Source organism: Dendrobates tinctorius, unplaced genomic scaffold (genome assembly GCF_039654945.1).
Source record: "Dendrobates tinctorius isolate UK_male_01 unplaced genomic scaffold, ASM3965494v1 ptg000156l, whole genome shotgun sequence".
Classification (NCBI taxonomy): domain Eukaryota; kingdom Metazoa; phylum Chordata; class Amphibia; order Anura; family Dendrobatidae; genus Dendrobates; species Dendrobates tinctorius.
This window is the reverse complement of record NW_027361823.1, coordinates 23,864,697-23,881,502: the sequence shown is the minus strand read 5'-3', so window position 1 is coordinate 23,881,502 and position 16,806 is coordinate 23,864,697. Positions and strand designations below refer to the sequence as shown.

The window sequence follows — 16,806 nt, the reverse complement described above, 5'->3', positions numbered from 1 at the left end:
TAGAAAGCTTAATACATATACAGTATCCGTGCATTATGAGGTTTCACTGCAGAACTACATCTTGCATCTGTTTTTTAGGCCATGTATCCTTGTAACATGACATCCAGAGGCTCGGTTTTCTGTGTTGTCCTGTTGCTGATGCACATTATTGAAATTTCAGTATGGAAAATGTCCCAGGGCTGTGTCACATCATTGATTAGAGGTCGGCGTGTTCGCAATGATGATCTAGTAACCCATCATCATCAGGGCTTGTATAAGCTGCTGCTTGTAGCTAAACAGTCCTTCTTCTTCTTTCGTAGGTGAAGATGCAATGACAGGGGACACTGACAAATACCTTGGACCACAAGATCTCAAAGAGCTTGGGGATGATTCTCTGCCCCAAGAAGGATACATGGTCTTCAGCCTAGGAGCCAGATCGGCCAGGTAAGTCCCAGGATGCTAATATTGTATATCATGATACGCCATTGACTTACATTTTTCCATCTATTTTCAGTTTCGAGCAACTACTTCATAGTCACAAACCTGTTTATAACGCCTAGAAATCTAATACATGTGCATATTCCATTTGTGCATTGAAAAGTAGAGTTAGAATAAACCCCGTGCATGATATACTGTGTATACCAATTACTGCATCATGCTTGCTTGGGTCTGAGGGATTTAGAACAGTTTTTAGCAGCAGCCATATAATGAAATCACTTTCTTTATTTTTGTCTTGGCTTCCATAAACACATACATGCGGAATCATGTATCATATACCTGGAGGAGAGATCCCATTATTAACAATTCATCTGCAGGCACATATTAATATATGGTTATATGGGCTTGTTATACATATATGTATACATATAGAATGTCAAAATATGTCATGAGTACCGTACATTGGAACCCTCTCAACTCTTGGATCCTCACCTCACTGAAAGAGCCGGAAGACATTTCGATGTACAGTCATGGCCAAAAGTTTAGAGAATGACACAAATATTAATTTTTACAAAGTCTACTGCTTCATTTTTTCTAATGGCAATTGGCATATACTCCAGAATGTTATAAAGAGTGATCAGCTTAACAGCAATTACTTGCAAAGTCAATATTTGCCTAGAAAATTAACTTTATCCCCCAAAACACATTTCAACATCATTGCAGCCCTGCCTTAAAAGGACCAGCTAACATCGTTTCAGTGATTGCTCCATTAACACAGTTGTGGGTGTTGATGAGGACAGGGCTGGAGATCAATCTGTCATGATTAAGTAAGAATGACACCACTGGACACTTTAAAAGGAGGCTGGTGCTTGGTATCATTGTTTCTCTTCTGTTAACCATGGTTATCTCTAAAGAAGCACGTGCAGTCATCATTGCACTGCACAAAAATGGCCTAACAGGGAAGAGTATCGCAGCTAGAAAGATTGCACCTCAGTCAACAATCTATCGCATCATCAAGAACTTCAAGGAGAGAGGTTCCCTTGTTGCCAAAAAGGCTCCAGGGCGCCCAAGAAAGACCAGCAAGCGCCAGGACCGTCTCTTAAAAGTGTTTCAGCTGCGGGATCGGGCTACCAGCAGTGCAGAGCTTGCTCAGGAATGGCAGCAGGCAGGTGTGAGTGCATCTGCACGCACTGTGAGGCGGAGACTCTTGGAGCAAGGCCTGGTCTCAAGGAGGACAGCAAAGAAGCCACTTCTCTCCAGAAAAAACATCATGGACAGACTGATATTCTGCAAGAGGTACAGGGAGTGGACTGCTGAGGACTGGGGTAAAGTCATTTTCTCTGATGAATCCCCTTTTCGATTGTTTGGGACATCTGGAAAACGGCTTATTCGGAGAAGACCAGGTGAGCGCTACCACCAGTCTTGTCTCATGCCAACTGTCAAGCATCCTGAAACCATTCATGTGTGGGGTGGCTTCTCAGCCAAGGGCATGGACTCTCTCTCAGTCTTGCCTAAAAACACAGCCATGAATAAAGAATGGTACCAGAATGTCCTCCAAGAGCAACTTCTCCCAACCGTCCAAGAGCAGTTTGGCGATCAACAATGCCTTTTTCAACATGATGGAGCACCTTGCCATAAAGCAAAGGTGATAACTAAATGGCTCAGGGAACAAAACAGAGATTTTGGGACCATGGCCTGGAAACTCCCCAGATCTTAATCCCATTGAGAACTTGTGGTCAATCATCAAGAGACGGGTGGACAAACAAAAACCTTCAAATTCAGACAAAATAAAAGCATTGATTTTGCAAGACTGGACTGCTATCAGTCAGGATTTGATCCAGAAGTTGATTGAGAGCATGCCAGGGAGAATTGCTGAGGTCCTGAAGAAGGGTCAACACTGCAAATATTGACTTGCTGCATTAACTCATTCTAACTGTCAATATAACCTTTTGTTACTCATAATATGATTGCAATTATATTTCTGTATGTGTAAAAACATCTGACAAACACACATAAAAACCAGAGGCCAGCAGATCATGTGAAAATATAATATTTGTGTCATTCTCAAAACTTTTGGCCATGACTGTATTGTGTGGATGCCCAAAACCTTTACATTGTATTGCATGTACGGTATATGGCACAAGACAACATGGTGGCAGATAAGTGGAGTTTACCTCTAAAATCTCGGCAAAACCATAGAAAGTGAGACTTCCCTCAATTCGATAGTCATCTGCCGCCCCATACAATAGGTGCAGAATAGTCAAAGATGTAACCTTCCATGTGCTGTTTTTTATGTGGTAGAGGGTCCATTGGGCCACTCTTATGGTATGTGCCCACTATGATTTTTTTCAGGAAGGATTTGTTTGGCTCCACTCTGAAAAAGTGGTAAAAAAAAAGCTTAATACAAGAAATATATGTATTTGCATTGGGAAAAAAGACTCACTGTTCATTAGTTTATGCTTTTGAGCGTCGTTTATCAGTTTCAAACTTCCAAAGATGGCAAGCTAACCATTAAATAATTGAGCTGGACATTTTTGGAAGATGCTCCACACCTAAAATACAAGTCATTGAAGACTCAAAAGACTCCCTGGTATCATTGGAGCATTTTGTCTGCATTTTTGCTTGAAAAACCAGTAGCAGTTTAATCATTGTTGGAGGTTAAAAAAAAAAAAAAAATCTGTAAAACCACAGTTAAAAAAGACTCCCACATAATGCTAGAAAAAAATTCTCAAAAAAATCACCAATTGTAAAAAACAGGAAAAAAAAACCTCTCAAAAAATGAAGAAATAATGCTTAAAAAAAAGACGGTTCAGGTTACAAAACACCAGAGAAAAGGAGAGTTTCCTGAAATGTCTTCTACTTGAAAAATTGATATTTTTGGCCACTTGAAAGATGTCATGTGCACATACCCTTAGGTACCATGGCCCAGGTGGACCGGCTATCCATTATAACCTCAGGTTAGGTTAACCAGCATGTTCCACTATGCTACCTATAAAAATAATTGCTGTTAAACTGATGCAAAAAATTGTATCAACATAGCTTAAAGCGGCTGTCCAAGAATAGTCAGCATACTCTTACTTAGGAGGTATTGCCATATTTTGTGAAACGGTGCCTTTCTAATTTTGTTCTTTAGCTTTATTTCAGTATGTTCCCTTTATAAGGATTCACAATATTAATAGACACGCTAACTATTTCTTTGCTGGTATTTCTGAACAGACCGAACACTCATCAGTGTATGAGGATATTACGCTTTGCATGTGGAATTGGGGTCTGTTAAATCTCTGCTGTCTGAGATATCTGTACTCTGGAGCCCTGCGATTGTCGGAGACATAGCCATACATTCTCTATGAAGATTACTCAAAGCTCAAAACAAAACCCGGCCTGTGTTGGTGGAGGAGATTACCGTCGGTGATTCGGATTACAGTGGTGTGTTTGCTGATGAGCCAATCCTTAAGCTAATAATGCCGCCTCTCAAAAGTTTAAAACCCTGCAAACTTTTCCCTTGAAAACTAAACAATTCACATGATATAATATCATTTTCTACAAGTAGTCTGTACATAAAAATAACACAGTTTAGAAAAAATTGCACCATTGGGGAAAAAAGGTTGATCATTCTAGCAGCTGAATCCAATCAGTTTTATGGTAGTAGTGAAATTTTATGAAAATTCTCAAAAATGGAATCACGTCTCAGAGGATATACATTCTCTCGACTCACCCCCAACAGATGATGTCTTTGGGGGGCGGGGGGAAAGAAGTATCTGGTCTGTTGAATTTCAACCACCAATCCATTTTCCGATGTTCCCGGCTGTCTCGTAGCGAACACAGAAATATTCAGCCAAATTGGGCAACATGGCCTTCAGATGAAGAATCATTAGGTCCGACAGCTATCTAATGTGTGCGGTGTACTTGATTGCCTCTTTTTATGTAGACCATTAGGTTGTACAGTAAGGGGAATTTTGGTAGACATAATATCAGTGAGGGTCCCAGTACCAGGATGCCAAATGATTGCCAGAACTCGGAGCTGGTGTTTCCCATTCTTCATTGACTGCAGCAAAACCAAGGCTAGGAGTAGTTGAATAGAGCTGCTGATACCACATGTGCCGCTGTACTGTAAGTCTATGGCAATGCGTCCATATCTAAGCAATCCTTTTTACAAGCACCCCTACCCACTACCCACTGTAGGTCCAACGCTCTCTCCCTATAGGTAATATAACCCTGGATATTTCACACCATTCATCAGATTGTCAACGTGAGACTTTGCAGTTAAAGGTGCATATTACCTTATATCTAATGCATTGTGTTGTTGCTTAGAAAATGCTTTCATTCATCCAAATTTTATTCTATTTTGAAATTCATTTACATATCAAGTCATAATTGTCATGTTATACACATAATATCCTTTATAAGCGACTGTGATTAGCTAAGGTTATTATACTCTTACTGGTAAATCTAGGGGTATGTTTGTGTATAACATGTACAGAGAAGTCAGCGATCCAACTGCTTATTCATTTATACCTTTTACATTTGCTGCGTCTGATTTTATTATTTTACTTTTTTTTCCTTGTTCAAAATGTATTTCTTTAAACTAGTCCTAAAATCAGGTAAGAAGGCATGTAATTCATCGTTTTCAGAGTGCTCTTTTAACTTTCGCTCATTGTCATTCATATTAGTCATTATTGTGCCGTGCATATTCTTTTCTTATTTTTAGATTTGGAAAGTTGAGTTTTTTATGGGTTGTTGTTTTGTTTTTTTACATTTACCTCTTTGCTGGAGGGACGTTTTTTTCATTCATCACAATTGGTTTAAAGCAGCTTTTCCTGTTTAGTAATGTTTTGACAGTTTTGGAAAATCGGTTCTAATGTAAAGATTTTATAAGTGGGTAAAAGCCATTTTATGGGTCCTTTTCCTGTATTTGACTTCTCTCAGCCTGTCATTTTATTAAGGACCACTGATGTAGTCATACTTTCATAGTTGAAAAATCTTAGTTCTGGACTAGTACTGAAAAAGAGGCAACTTTAGCCCATTTAATAGCTTCTACATACAGTGGGGAAAAAAAGTATTTAGTCAGTCAGCAATAGTGCAAGTTCCACCACTTAAAAAGATGAGAGGCGTCTGTAATTTACATCATAGGTAGACCTCAACTATGGGAGACAAACTGAGAAAAAAAAATCCAGAAAATCACATTGTCTGTTTTTTTTTCATTTTATTTGCATATTATGGTGGAAAATAAGTATTTGGTCAGAAACAAAAATTCATCTCAATACTTTGTGATATATCCTTTGTTGGCAATGACAGAGGTCAAACATTTTCTGTAAGTCTTCACAAGGTTGCCACACACTGTTGTTGGTATGTTGGCCCATTCCTCCATGCAGATCTCCTCTAGAGCAGTGATGTTTTTGGCTTTTCGCTTGGCAACATGGACTTTCAACTCCCTCCAAAGGTTTTCTATAGGGTTGAGATCTGGAGACTGGCTAGGCCACTCCAGGACCTTGAAATGCTTCTTACGAAGCCACTCCTTCGTTGCCCTGGCGGTGTGCTTTGGATCATTGTCATGTTGAAAGACCCAGCCACGTTTCATCTTCAATGCCCTTGCTGATGGAAGGAGGTTTGCACTCAAAATCTCACGATACATGGCCCCATTCATTCTTTCATGTACCCGGATCAGTCGTCCTGGCCCCTTTGCAGAGAAACAGCCCCAAAGCATGATGTTTCCACCACCATGCTTTACAGTAGGTATGGGGTGTGATGGATGCAACTCAGTATTATTTTTCCTCCAAACTCGACAAGTTGTGTTTCTACCAAACAGTTCCAGTTTGGTTTCATCAGACCATAGGACATTCTCCCAAAACTCCTCTGGATCATCCAAATGCTCTCTAGCAAACTTCAGACGGGCCCGGACATGTACAGGCTTAAGCAGTGGGACACGTCTGGCACTGCAGGAACTAAGTCCATGGTGGCGTAGTGTGTTACTTATGGTAGGCCTTGTTACATTGGTCCCAGCTCTCTGCAGTTCATTCACTAGGTCCCCCCGCGTGGTTCTGGGATTTTTGCTCACCGTTCTTGTGATCATTCTGACCCCACGAGTTGGGATTTTGCGTGGAGCACCAGATCGAGGGAGATTATCAGTGGTCTTGTATGTCTTCTATTTTCTAATTATTGCTCCCACAGTTGATTTCTTCACTCCAAGCTGGTTGGCTATTGCAGATTCAGTCTTCCCAGCCTGGTGCAGGGCTACAATTTTGTTTCTGGTGTCCTTTGACAGCTCTTTGGTCTTCACCATAGTGGAGTTTGGAGTCAGACTGTTTGAGGGTGTGCACAGGTGTCTTTTTATACTGATAACAAGTTTAAACAGGTGCCATTACTACAGGTAATGAGTGGAGGAAAGAGGAGACTCTTAAAGAAGAAGTTACAGGTCTGTGAGAGCCAGAAATCTTGATTGCTTGTTTCTGACCAAATACTTATTTTCCACCATAATATGCAAATAAAATGAAAAAAAAAACAGACAATGTGATTTTCTGGATTTTTTTTTCTCAGTTTGTCTCCCATAGTTGAGGTCTACCTATGATGTAAATTACAGACGCCTCTCATCTTTTTAAGTGGTGGAACTTACACTATTGCTGACTGACTAAATACTTTTTTTTCCCCACTGTACATGGAGGAAAAAAACAAAACACATCCAGTGCTATACCTCTATTGACCCCCATAAATGTGCGCACCCCAGCAGACTGTGAAAGTCTACTTTCATATGGCGGTATATTGGCCAGTATTTTAGCACTAGTGAAACTTATAGACCTCGAGTCACCATTTCCTTTTTTTTTCAGTCACTTTCCTCTTTCCTCATGTGGTATTAGCTGCCATTTTTGGCCCCAAATTCATCAAAATGGCGCACTTGATTCATGAATTTCCCAAAGTAAAAACAAAAAATGGCCTTGTCTTGATTAGCTTTTTCAACTTTTGGCACCAAAAATCCACTAAAATTGCAACTTTTTTATAAAGTCACAATTGAAGAACCAGGTGAAGAACTCTGAAATTGCTAAACTACGCCCTCAAAGTGGAAAAAAAAACCAGGCGAGCACATAAAATAGTCTTACTAAAAAAGGTTCAAATAGGATCGTGAATTAAGTGCCAAAAAAAAAAGGTGCAAACCAGAAGGAAAACTAGACATAAAACAGGCGCAAAGCCAATGATGAATCAGGGTCATAGAGAAAATTATGATGGAAATGATTGGTACCTTCCGTTACTTGGCCTACTCCTAGTTTTGACTAAAATACTCAAAGTGATCTTAAAAGCCTGGTCATCGACTTTTATTAATAATTCTATTCTTACATAGCCCAGTTATATAGAGATTTAAAGCAGTTATCCAGTATTAAACCTTTTTTTAGTGGGTTATTAAATTAACAGACGTAGGCATATTGCCTCCTGTTTCCCCCATAATTCCTACACTAGCGGCTCCGGAGGGGCAAACACCTAATGATGGAGGTCAAAATAGAGTTCTTTTGGCTTCCATCTGACATGATACATAATGGAAAAATTGTCTGTTACTCTATGTTATGTCATATATACAGTAGAAGGCGAAAAAAACCCACACCACTTAGTATACTTTTTTTTTTACATTGAAGTTTGTGTCGAAGGTCACTAGTAGGCTCCCATCAAAGGCAACTGTATATACCTTGATCTTTTTAAGTTGTGTCCATTAACCTCATGCCGTAACAGCCTAGGAATGACAGATGCCTGTAAAGAATGCCATACAGCACCCATCACCGTTAGGCTAACACGACAACCATTTAACAGATGAAAAGTTCATGAACAGTCATGCAGTCCTATGTGTGGTGCATTTCCTCGGTGTGCCGAGCTTGTTGAATCAACCTGGCCTAAGCACTAACAGAGGCTGTGATGAGCTTGCAACATGAATTGGTTTTGTGGACGTGTGCTTTCATTAATTTTTTTCCCAACATTTTGAGAATACAACAAATGACCTTTCAGATATACACTACTCACAAAAAGTTAGGGATATTCGGCTTTAGGGTGAAATTTTTGGAAAACTTTAGTAGAAGCATCCAATGGTGGTTTCCTAATTTCAATTTCAATTTATTGAAACAACAGCCAAGAACAGTGCTGGGTATATCTAACTAAAAATGTCAATGTCTCAATAGCCTGTCGTGTGGCCTTGATCATCAATTACAGCTGACAACGACATCTGATGCTGTTCACAAGTGGAGTTATTGTCTGCTGAGTTTTGGCATTGCACTCTTCTTGAAGGACGACCCTCAGGTCATTGAGGTTCTGGGGTACAGAGTTATGATCCTCTACACAGTGACTCAGCTGATCCCATAGGTTTTCTATAGGATTCGGGTCTGGAGAAAGTGCAGGTCACTCCATTTGAGGTACCCCGGTCTCCAGCAGCCATTCCCTAATGATGCAATCTCAATGCTCTGGAGCATTGTCATCCTTGAAGATGAAATTAAGCCTGTGTTGTTCGTGCAGAGGCACAATGACTGGATTAATGATGTTATTCAAGTCGTAGGGGCTTGTCACAGTACCATTCACAAAGTGTAGAGCAGTTCTGTATTGACTAGACACACCTGCCCACACTGTAACACCACCTGATGCATAGCGCTCTCCGTAACGCGTTGGCAACCACGATTTTTGCTAAGCATGAATTGACTTTCATCAGTGAACAGCATTGAGGCCCACTGATCCCTTGTCCAGCATAGATGCTCTCCGGCAAGACGATGACGTCTGTGCCTGGTGGTGTGGTCAGGTACCCTTACAGGTCGTCTAGCACGCATGTCATGCTGATGTAAATGGTTTTGAATGGTCTGACGTGACACTTAGGTGCCTCTCACCTCCCTCAATTGTGCATGGAGTTGTTTGGCATTCATCATCCGGTTCCGAAGGGCCTTGTTCACAATGAAGCGGTCATCAATTTGGGAAGTGGCCAAAGGATTTCCACTTCTCTGCCTTTCTATGACTCTTCCTGTCTGTCTATATCTCTGATACAACCTGCTGCTGATGACTCTGTGACACTCTAAGCCCAGTGGCCACTTCCATCTGAGAACATTCTGCTTGAAGCCTCGCAATGGAGAGGTACTCTTGATCAATTGTTAGGTGTTGTCTTGGTCTCATGATGTGAACAGCATGATGAGGAAGACTGTTTAATACCAATTCTAATTCAACTCAGAAATGTATTGGCCAATTCATGGATCAAACAGCTATTATGAATTTTGCCATTAAGCTCCTTGTTAGAGAACAGCAAGTTGTGGAAAAAGTACTGAAACACTGAACAGTTGGACATGTGCAGTCAAAAGTTTAGAGACGGTCCCATTAAGTTCACCTGAAAAGCTTGCATTATATGATCATCTGAAATTACACCTGAAAGCCAAATATCCCTAACTTTTAGTGAATAGTGTATATGTAGGCAGTACAGAGAAATGACTGCATTCACTGGTATATACAAAATACAGAGCTGATTGATGTGAAACCCATGTGGATTCTTTGTGCGTCTTCTCCACTTTCTGTAAGCGTTTCTACTGCAACTGCTGCACCATAAAATGGCCAAACCCACACATGCAAGCATAATCAAAAATTAAGTACAATGATTATATGACCATAGTAATTATTAATACATGAAATGCTGCTTATGTAAGGGTTCGTCATCTCTTGTGTCTAGGAAGGCGTGCTTGTGTAAGGAGTATTGTCTAACAATATATAATAACCTAGGTCTGATGATGAGATTTCCAAATCAGGAATGTTGCAGTGTCCAGTCAGAAGTCTTACACTACAGATTCATGGCACTGTAGTTAGGGCCCAAATATATTCCTATCTTTACAAGAAAGAGATATATTTTCATAAAATAAGAGTCATGATTCCCCTTCCCTCTCCTAACAAGATAAGGCTTGATGGCTGGTCTGCCCAGGACTTACTGTGCAAGGGAGATTTGCTATGGTATGTTTCCAATATTTTTGTTCAATAATCTTGATCACATTTTAAAGAGGATCTATCATGACTCATGAGGATTTTACACCTTAAACTAATAACATGTATTTAGAGGTGCTTTCATGCTGATTAAATCCACACCTTGATTGTAGAAATCTGTTTTGTGGTTTCGGAGAAATCCAGCATTGAAATTGGATACAATAGAGCTGGGAGAAGGGAATAGGGAGGCAGAGTTGCAAGTGCATTGGCCCTCCCAAAACCACTTACAGCTCATTTACATGTGATTTCAACACTGGATTTCTTAGACACTACCAATCTAATTTCAACAATCTAGATATGTGTCACGTCGGTGACTTGCTCGGTTTATAAGCGCCATCCTACTCACTACATGCATCGTTATGCTCCTCCCGGTGTCAGGGCATCTCATTGAGTTGCCTCATGCAATACTTCCAGCATGGCTACATGCTCCTGTTCCTGTAGAGCCTCCATCCCGCTATAGAGAGGCACTGCCAGACTCTGCAAGAATTTAAAACCATTGTGTTCTGCAGAGTTTTGCTTTCATGGCCAATCCCCTGCCAGCAGTGGATATATTAGACAGATCCTCCCTCCATGCCTTGCCTGAGCTTAGGTCCAAGTTGCAGTTATTCACTCTTTACCTGTATATGTGCTTTATTAGTTTGACTCTCTTGTTATCGACCCAGCTTGTTTACTCGTTGGTTGTGATTTCTCTGCTCCTGACTCAAGCTTTGTATTTTGAACATGTGCTGCCCACCTCGTCCTCGGATTGTCTGACCAGTGACCACGTCTCTGTCTTTGCCCTCTGTGCTCGTATTTGCCTTTGACCCACTGATCAGCTGCTGCAGGTCGAGGGACTGCCCTGGAGTGGTACTTGGTGAATACCTCAACGGTCCAACATATCTTCACCATCAGAGGCTCTAGTGAAGACCAGGCAGTCACTTAGTTACACCCCACCAGGGTAAGCCTGGCCAGTGGCACAGTTCCACACCCACTGTCGTCACAGTATGGATTTTATCAGCATAAAGGCACCTGTACATACATATCAGAAGTTTGAGGTGTAAAAGCCTTAGGACAGGTTCTCTTTAAAGGGTTTTTAAATACAAGGCCTTAGGCCCATTGCAGAGCCCTGTTCTATGCCTTATAACAGTGATATTACTTTGTAATTAATGTGCACGGGATGGAGCCCACAGAACATTTAGCCCCTGGTTGTAAGTGCTTTTTGAATACCCCTCTTCTCGCTGGTCTATTTTGGCCTTTGTTCTGATGATGTACATAACTGTGAAATGCATGTCATGTTTTTGAAGCCTGAGCATAATGGGTTGAATTGAGAGTGACATAGTGGATGTTTAGTTTTACCTGTTTGCTTTGCCTCTTAGATGTAGGTTTTGGCTTGGAGTCTGCCAATCATGTATCTTCCAGGGTCCCATTTTCATATGACACATAAACTTTACTCTAAAAGTTGGCGGAGTTGCTCAGCGATGATTGCTGAGCCTTAATCAATATATGAATAGTATATATTTTCTCCCTAGTAGCTATTTTTCCTCCAAAACTCATATTATCCAAATCATTTGTGACAAATACAGTTTTTTTTTCATTCGTACGATTTTCTAAATTCATTGTTGCTCTGACCATATTTTTTTATCATACATTGTTTTGCCCTGGAAGCTGCATTCATTGTTTCCTTTTTTTTCCATCCATCTCATTGTCATCTGCGTGTACTGTGGTAAATTGTAAATGCAACAACAGCCTCCGCTCCTTCAGTTCGGATAGGTCCTACACACTGAACAGGAGTTCTTTCGCCCGGGACAGTATGATGATTGAAGAACTCCTTGCACCTTCAAAGGATCAGGTACGTTCATGTTTCCTGTTGAAATCCTATACATGACATTTTATTAGCATTAATGATCGTTATCACAATAAACCAGTGTCCTTTATTATCCTGGACATATTTCAGAAAAGTGTTTTCAGGTTTAGAAAACCTTTCTAGCAAAGGCCCTATTATGGAATAATGAGAACAGATAAGATCCAAAATTCAAAAAACGAATTCTCCTTCGAGAGTGCAGAGTGACTACAAAAGGCCTCTCTTGCTCCAGAGCGTAACTCCTAACCGTTTTTAAACTGGTTCAAAAGAAATTGATTAGGCTTCACTATTTGTCGTAATCCATGGCAAAACTGCTGCAGTTAAAGTTAACCTTTACAGCATATAATTACTAATGTCAGCAGTGTTTTTCAAATTGTGGTCCCCAACAACTAGGTGGCACCTCACAGAGAGAGAAGCACTGCTCTAGAGGACTCAACATGTCCGAGGGGATAAATATAAGAGCCAAGGTCCCATTAAAAACTTTTGACTGAGGTTCATAGCTCATCACTAATGCTGTGCTTCCCACTGTGACACCACTTACCCACCCATGTCATCGCCAGTCCCGCCTGCTCTGATAGCTCCTACGGGAACACGGCAGGAGGATCCAACGGCTTTTTGCTCAAATTTTTTCATTCTTGCCTGCAATTGTAGGCCTTGAAGCTGCCATAGAGTCCTGGTACAGCCCATTGATATCAATGAACTGGGGACTCAGAAACTCTGTAATAATTAACATGCCCTTCAGGGGTGCTGCAGGAAAAAAGTGAAGACTTGATGTTAGATTCTCTCATAGATCACAGCTGATTGTCTTTTTGTATTCAACTTATTGTCAAGGTACTCTTCTAACAAAAGTGTAGAAAACAGGTACAGAGCAAATGAAAAAAAAAAGCAAACTTTGAAAAAACTGGCATATGTGGACACTTTTGGGTCACATGGACCCACCAACACTACTAAGTTAAGTTATAAGATGAAGTCATTGATGATTACATTGTAGTCTCCATCCCATATACACTGACATACAGAAACATGGACAGAGGTTAATACTGATGACCTTCTGTATATGTTCCTCAAATTCTTAGTAAATTTGTTTTAAGATGAATGTCCAAATTGTATACATTCGAGCTTCCGGGAGAATGCATGTTTTTCTAGCCCAGTATGGAGATTCAGTTTATCTTCTTGTTTTCCAGCCCCAACGACCTTCTATTTATCCGTCATTAGCCACGCACGCTTCTTATTTCATAAACAACCCTCAGCTGTTCTCTCAGGCTTCGGGCCAAAGAGACTGAATGCAAAATACGATGCGAAGTATCCCCAGCAGAACCCTCACATATTGAGTTAGAAGTTGGGCATGTTCACTTACGGAGATGGAGATAGACCAAAGAGACAACACGTTTCAAATCTAAGAAAGCTGGCAGCTCAGTATCTCTACATTTGTTGGTCATATTCCAATGAACTAATTTAATCAACAGATTTAATATCTTTGTTCTCCATTCGAAAGCAAATATTTTTCCATGGGCATCTTTCGTTAGGCACATGCATTTTAAACCCTTTCTTAAATCCTTAAAAAGAAATTGCCTTCAGGAAATGATCTGTTATTTAAATAAGGTTTTATGTTAAAAATTTCTTTTTTTAATTCATAGACCCCGATTCATCAAAGCTTTTACACCTTTTTTTTGTAGTTTTTACGCCAGTTTTTCCTAGTTTAGCTGAAATAGGCAAAGCTGGGGTGCAACAAGGTTGCGGCTGGTTCCCTCCCTACGCAAGAAATCTTTTTTTAAAAAAACGGGCAAAAAAGTTGTGTGTGCTCAACTTTTTTTTGCCAGTGGACTGCTGCTGGATCCGTTCTAATGGATGATTATAGGACATGTGGACATAGCCTAAAAGAGTTGCTATTTGACCCACAATGGGGGGCTCTGCTTCACCTGGGTGACTTACTTATTGAACTTCCTAACTTTGCACCCTCCTACCATATAAATTGACTTGCCACAAGTATTATTCTAGGTCTTGCTCCCTCTGTATCTTCATAGTCTAAATTAATACAAAACTACAGTAAGCCCAGCCCCATGTAACATACAAACATACCGTATGTCTTTCTGGTCTGTATAATTTATGAGACCATATTCCTTTTTTGACCACTTGATGGATTCCTAGTTTTTTTTCCATGTATTTGCCAATGTTTTTTCTTTTAAAGAACTTTGATTAATTTGGAAAATTTAAGCCTTGTCCTGTGAGAGGTTAGTGGACGTTAGGACGTGGAACAGCTGCAGAGCTCTAAAAAGGGATCCTTGAGCGTATACAACCCCGTTACATGCTAATTACAATTAGGGAAAGTTTTTAATCCCGTTCATTTTCGGAAACCATCTGCTTCACTCTAGGTCACTGAGACTCCTGTAATAAGCCACTGTCAGGTGTCTAAATAATACATTTATTAATGAACAGGGGAAAGCGCTTGGCAGGAAAATGTCTATCATTGCACCTGGACTAATAGGTAATTGTGCGCCACTCACATAGGATTATCTGTGTTATGTAAGTCAATATGTGCAGAACAATAAAGTTTCCAGTGCATACGGCCAACAAAGGGCTATATGTCGTGGAAACATCGCTCCATCTGCTTTCCTTTACAAGAAAAGGGAAAGCTTTACTATCTGCATACTACATATAGAAGTGTCCCGGACATATTAACCATTGCTTTGCTCAATATATTAGAAATGTTTTTACCCATTAAACACCGTAACAAGTGTTTTACCAGGACTCTCTATCTTTAGGATAGGTCACCAATATCAGATCGGTGAACTGAAAAGAGCCTCCTGGACCATTTATGGTGACTACGCAATGGGTGGAGTTGTGTCACTTCCAGAGCCCTTTTAGACATTCAGTCAGCAGTCCCAGAAAACTCTTAACAGTATACTAATTAAATAAGTAATATATATTATTTCAAAGTGGTCATTCCCACCTTTCTTTTGTCTGAAGAATGAGACCAAAGGTCTGCGAACTTTGTTAGAATTCTTGAATATATTCAGTAAATTCTAATGGATCCTGGATACTTTTTAAGTGTTTTTTAATAAGTTGACAAAATGTAGACTACACTATTGTGTCCAGCTAAAAAGGAGTCAAATATTAAAGCCTTTGGATTCTGTTTGCATCATTATACTGAATTACTCTCTTGGGAGTTCTGTCTGAATCCCATTTTGGGACCATTACGTTGGATGCCTTCAAAGAGTGAAGGACGTGGAGCACTGGCCTAATGTGAAGCTAGCTTTAGGGGCTCTAGCTTTTCGAATGTCATACTTTACTAGTACCCTTGAATGGTACATTGGTCTGTCTTAGAGGTAATGAGGGTGATAGTGTGGCGCCCCTGAGGCTCAGTCGCCACAGAGGTACTGCACCTTCTCCTAAGATGTACTGCCCCACCAACTAGGTAAGTTGGGAACTCCTTTCCACACTCCAACACCTGCATCCCACACACAGGATAGTTCAGTAGGTCCGCCTAGCAGCTTCAGGCTGGGGGTAGCAGAGCACCCTTCGTGGAACCCTGCTTCGTAACACGAGATGTGCTGGGAGGTGGGTGGAGTTAGTATAAAAGAGGGGGAAAGTGGAGAATTGGAGGTCAGTCTGACAGAAGGTCAGTCTGGGGTGAGCCCCAGAGAAGTTCAGTTCTGAAGTTAGTTTTGAGTTCAGTTTGAGTTCAGTTTAGAAAGAGTGCTGCAGCGTCCTCAGTGATCTGAGCCAGCTGGCACGGGAAAGAGAAGAGAAGGAGAAGGACGTAGACCTGCAACCTCAGCTTCCATAAGAGAGAGAAGGAACAGTGCGGAACGAAGGAGTAGGAGAACAGAGAGGAGTTGTGGGTTGGAAGAGGAACCCTGCCTATAGGTTCTCAGCGCAAGGCCGGGGCCCGGTCCCCGAGGTTGTATGGACACTTATGGTTCTGCAGCAGACACCGGTGGAGTAGTTGGCTGTAAATGCACTACTCCCATCAAAGACTTGGGACACAACAGCAACTGGATAGAGAGCCAGGACTTCTGAGAAGGAAGTCCCCGAAAAAGGCTACAGCTGTCTGTCGTACAAGTAAGGTTCTAGGAACATCTGACAGGAGGAATTCCAGAGAACTATGGTACTGGAGTTCGTCACACTAAAAGGCGCAATAGAGGAGTCGTTCAGGAAAGGCACATGTTGGCAGAGTGTTTGAGGAGAACCCTGACTTGCCCGGGAGGTTGATTGAGTCTCTACCCCGGAGGACACGGCACGGAGGCAGGCACCAGTGGGTACCACGAACTGTGAGTAAAGCTTTGAAACTGCAAGCCCTGGTGTCCTCCATTCATTCGCCATTAACACCTTCAGCACTGCTACATCTGGTTACCAGCATCTATACCATTCTGCTCCTCTCCTCATCCATTGCACCTACACTGCCCTGGGAATACAGCTCCACCTGTGGGGAGCTATACCATCTTTGCTGCACCACACCATCAGTCCCAGCGGATCTGCATGCAGCATTGGCTTACCATCTCCCTTGCCAAACACCACGGGTGGCGTCACGAACTATTCCAATAAACTTTAACACCATTAACATCACCGCCATT

The 16,806-nt window shown here is 41.1% G+C and overlaps 1 protein-coding gene across 17 annotated transcripts in view; it reads left to right on the top strand.

The window, feature by feature from the left end:
* The window catches only part of ANK3 (ankyrin 3), an 891,037-nt gene that overhangs the window by 761,330 nt on the left and 112,901 nt on the right, over nt 1-16,806 (top strand). For 14 of the 17 annotated variants that reach the window (XM_073548271.1, XM_073548272.1, XM_073548270.1 and 11 more), the window contains 2 exons: nt 300-423; nt 12,118-12,220. In XM_073548271.1, coding sequence (XP_073404372.1) covers nt 300-423; nt 12,118-12,220 — 227 coding nt within the window. The remainder of the gene's footprint in view (nt 1-299; nt 424-12,117; nt 12,221-16,806) is intronic. The other 3 variants (XM_073548278.1, XM_073548279.1, XM_073548284.1) reach the window with 1 other exon arrangement.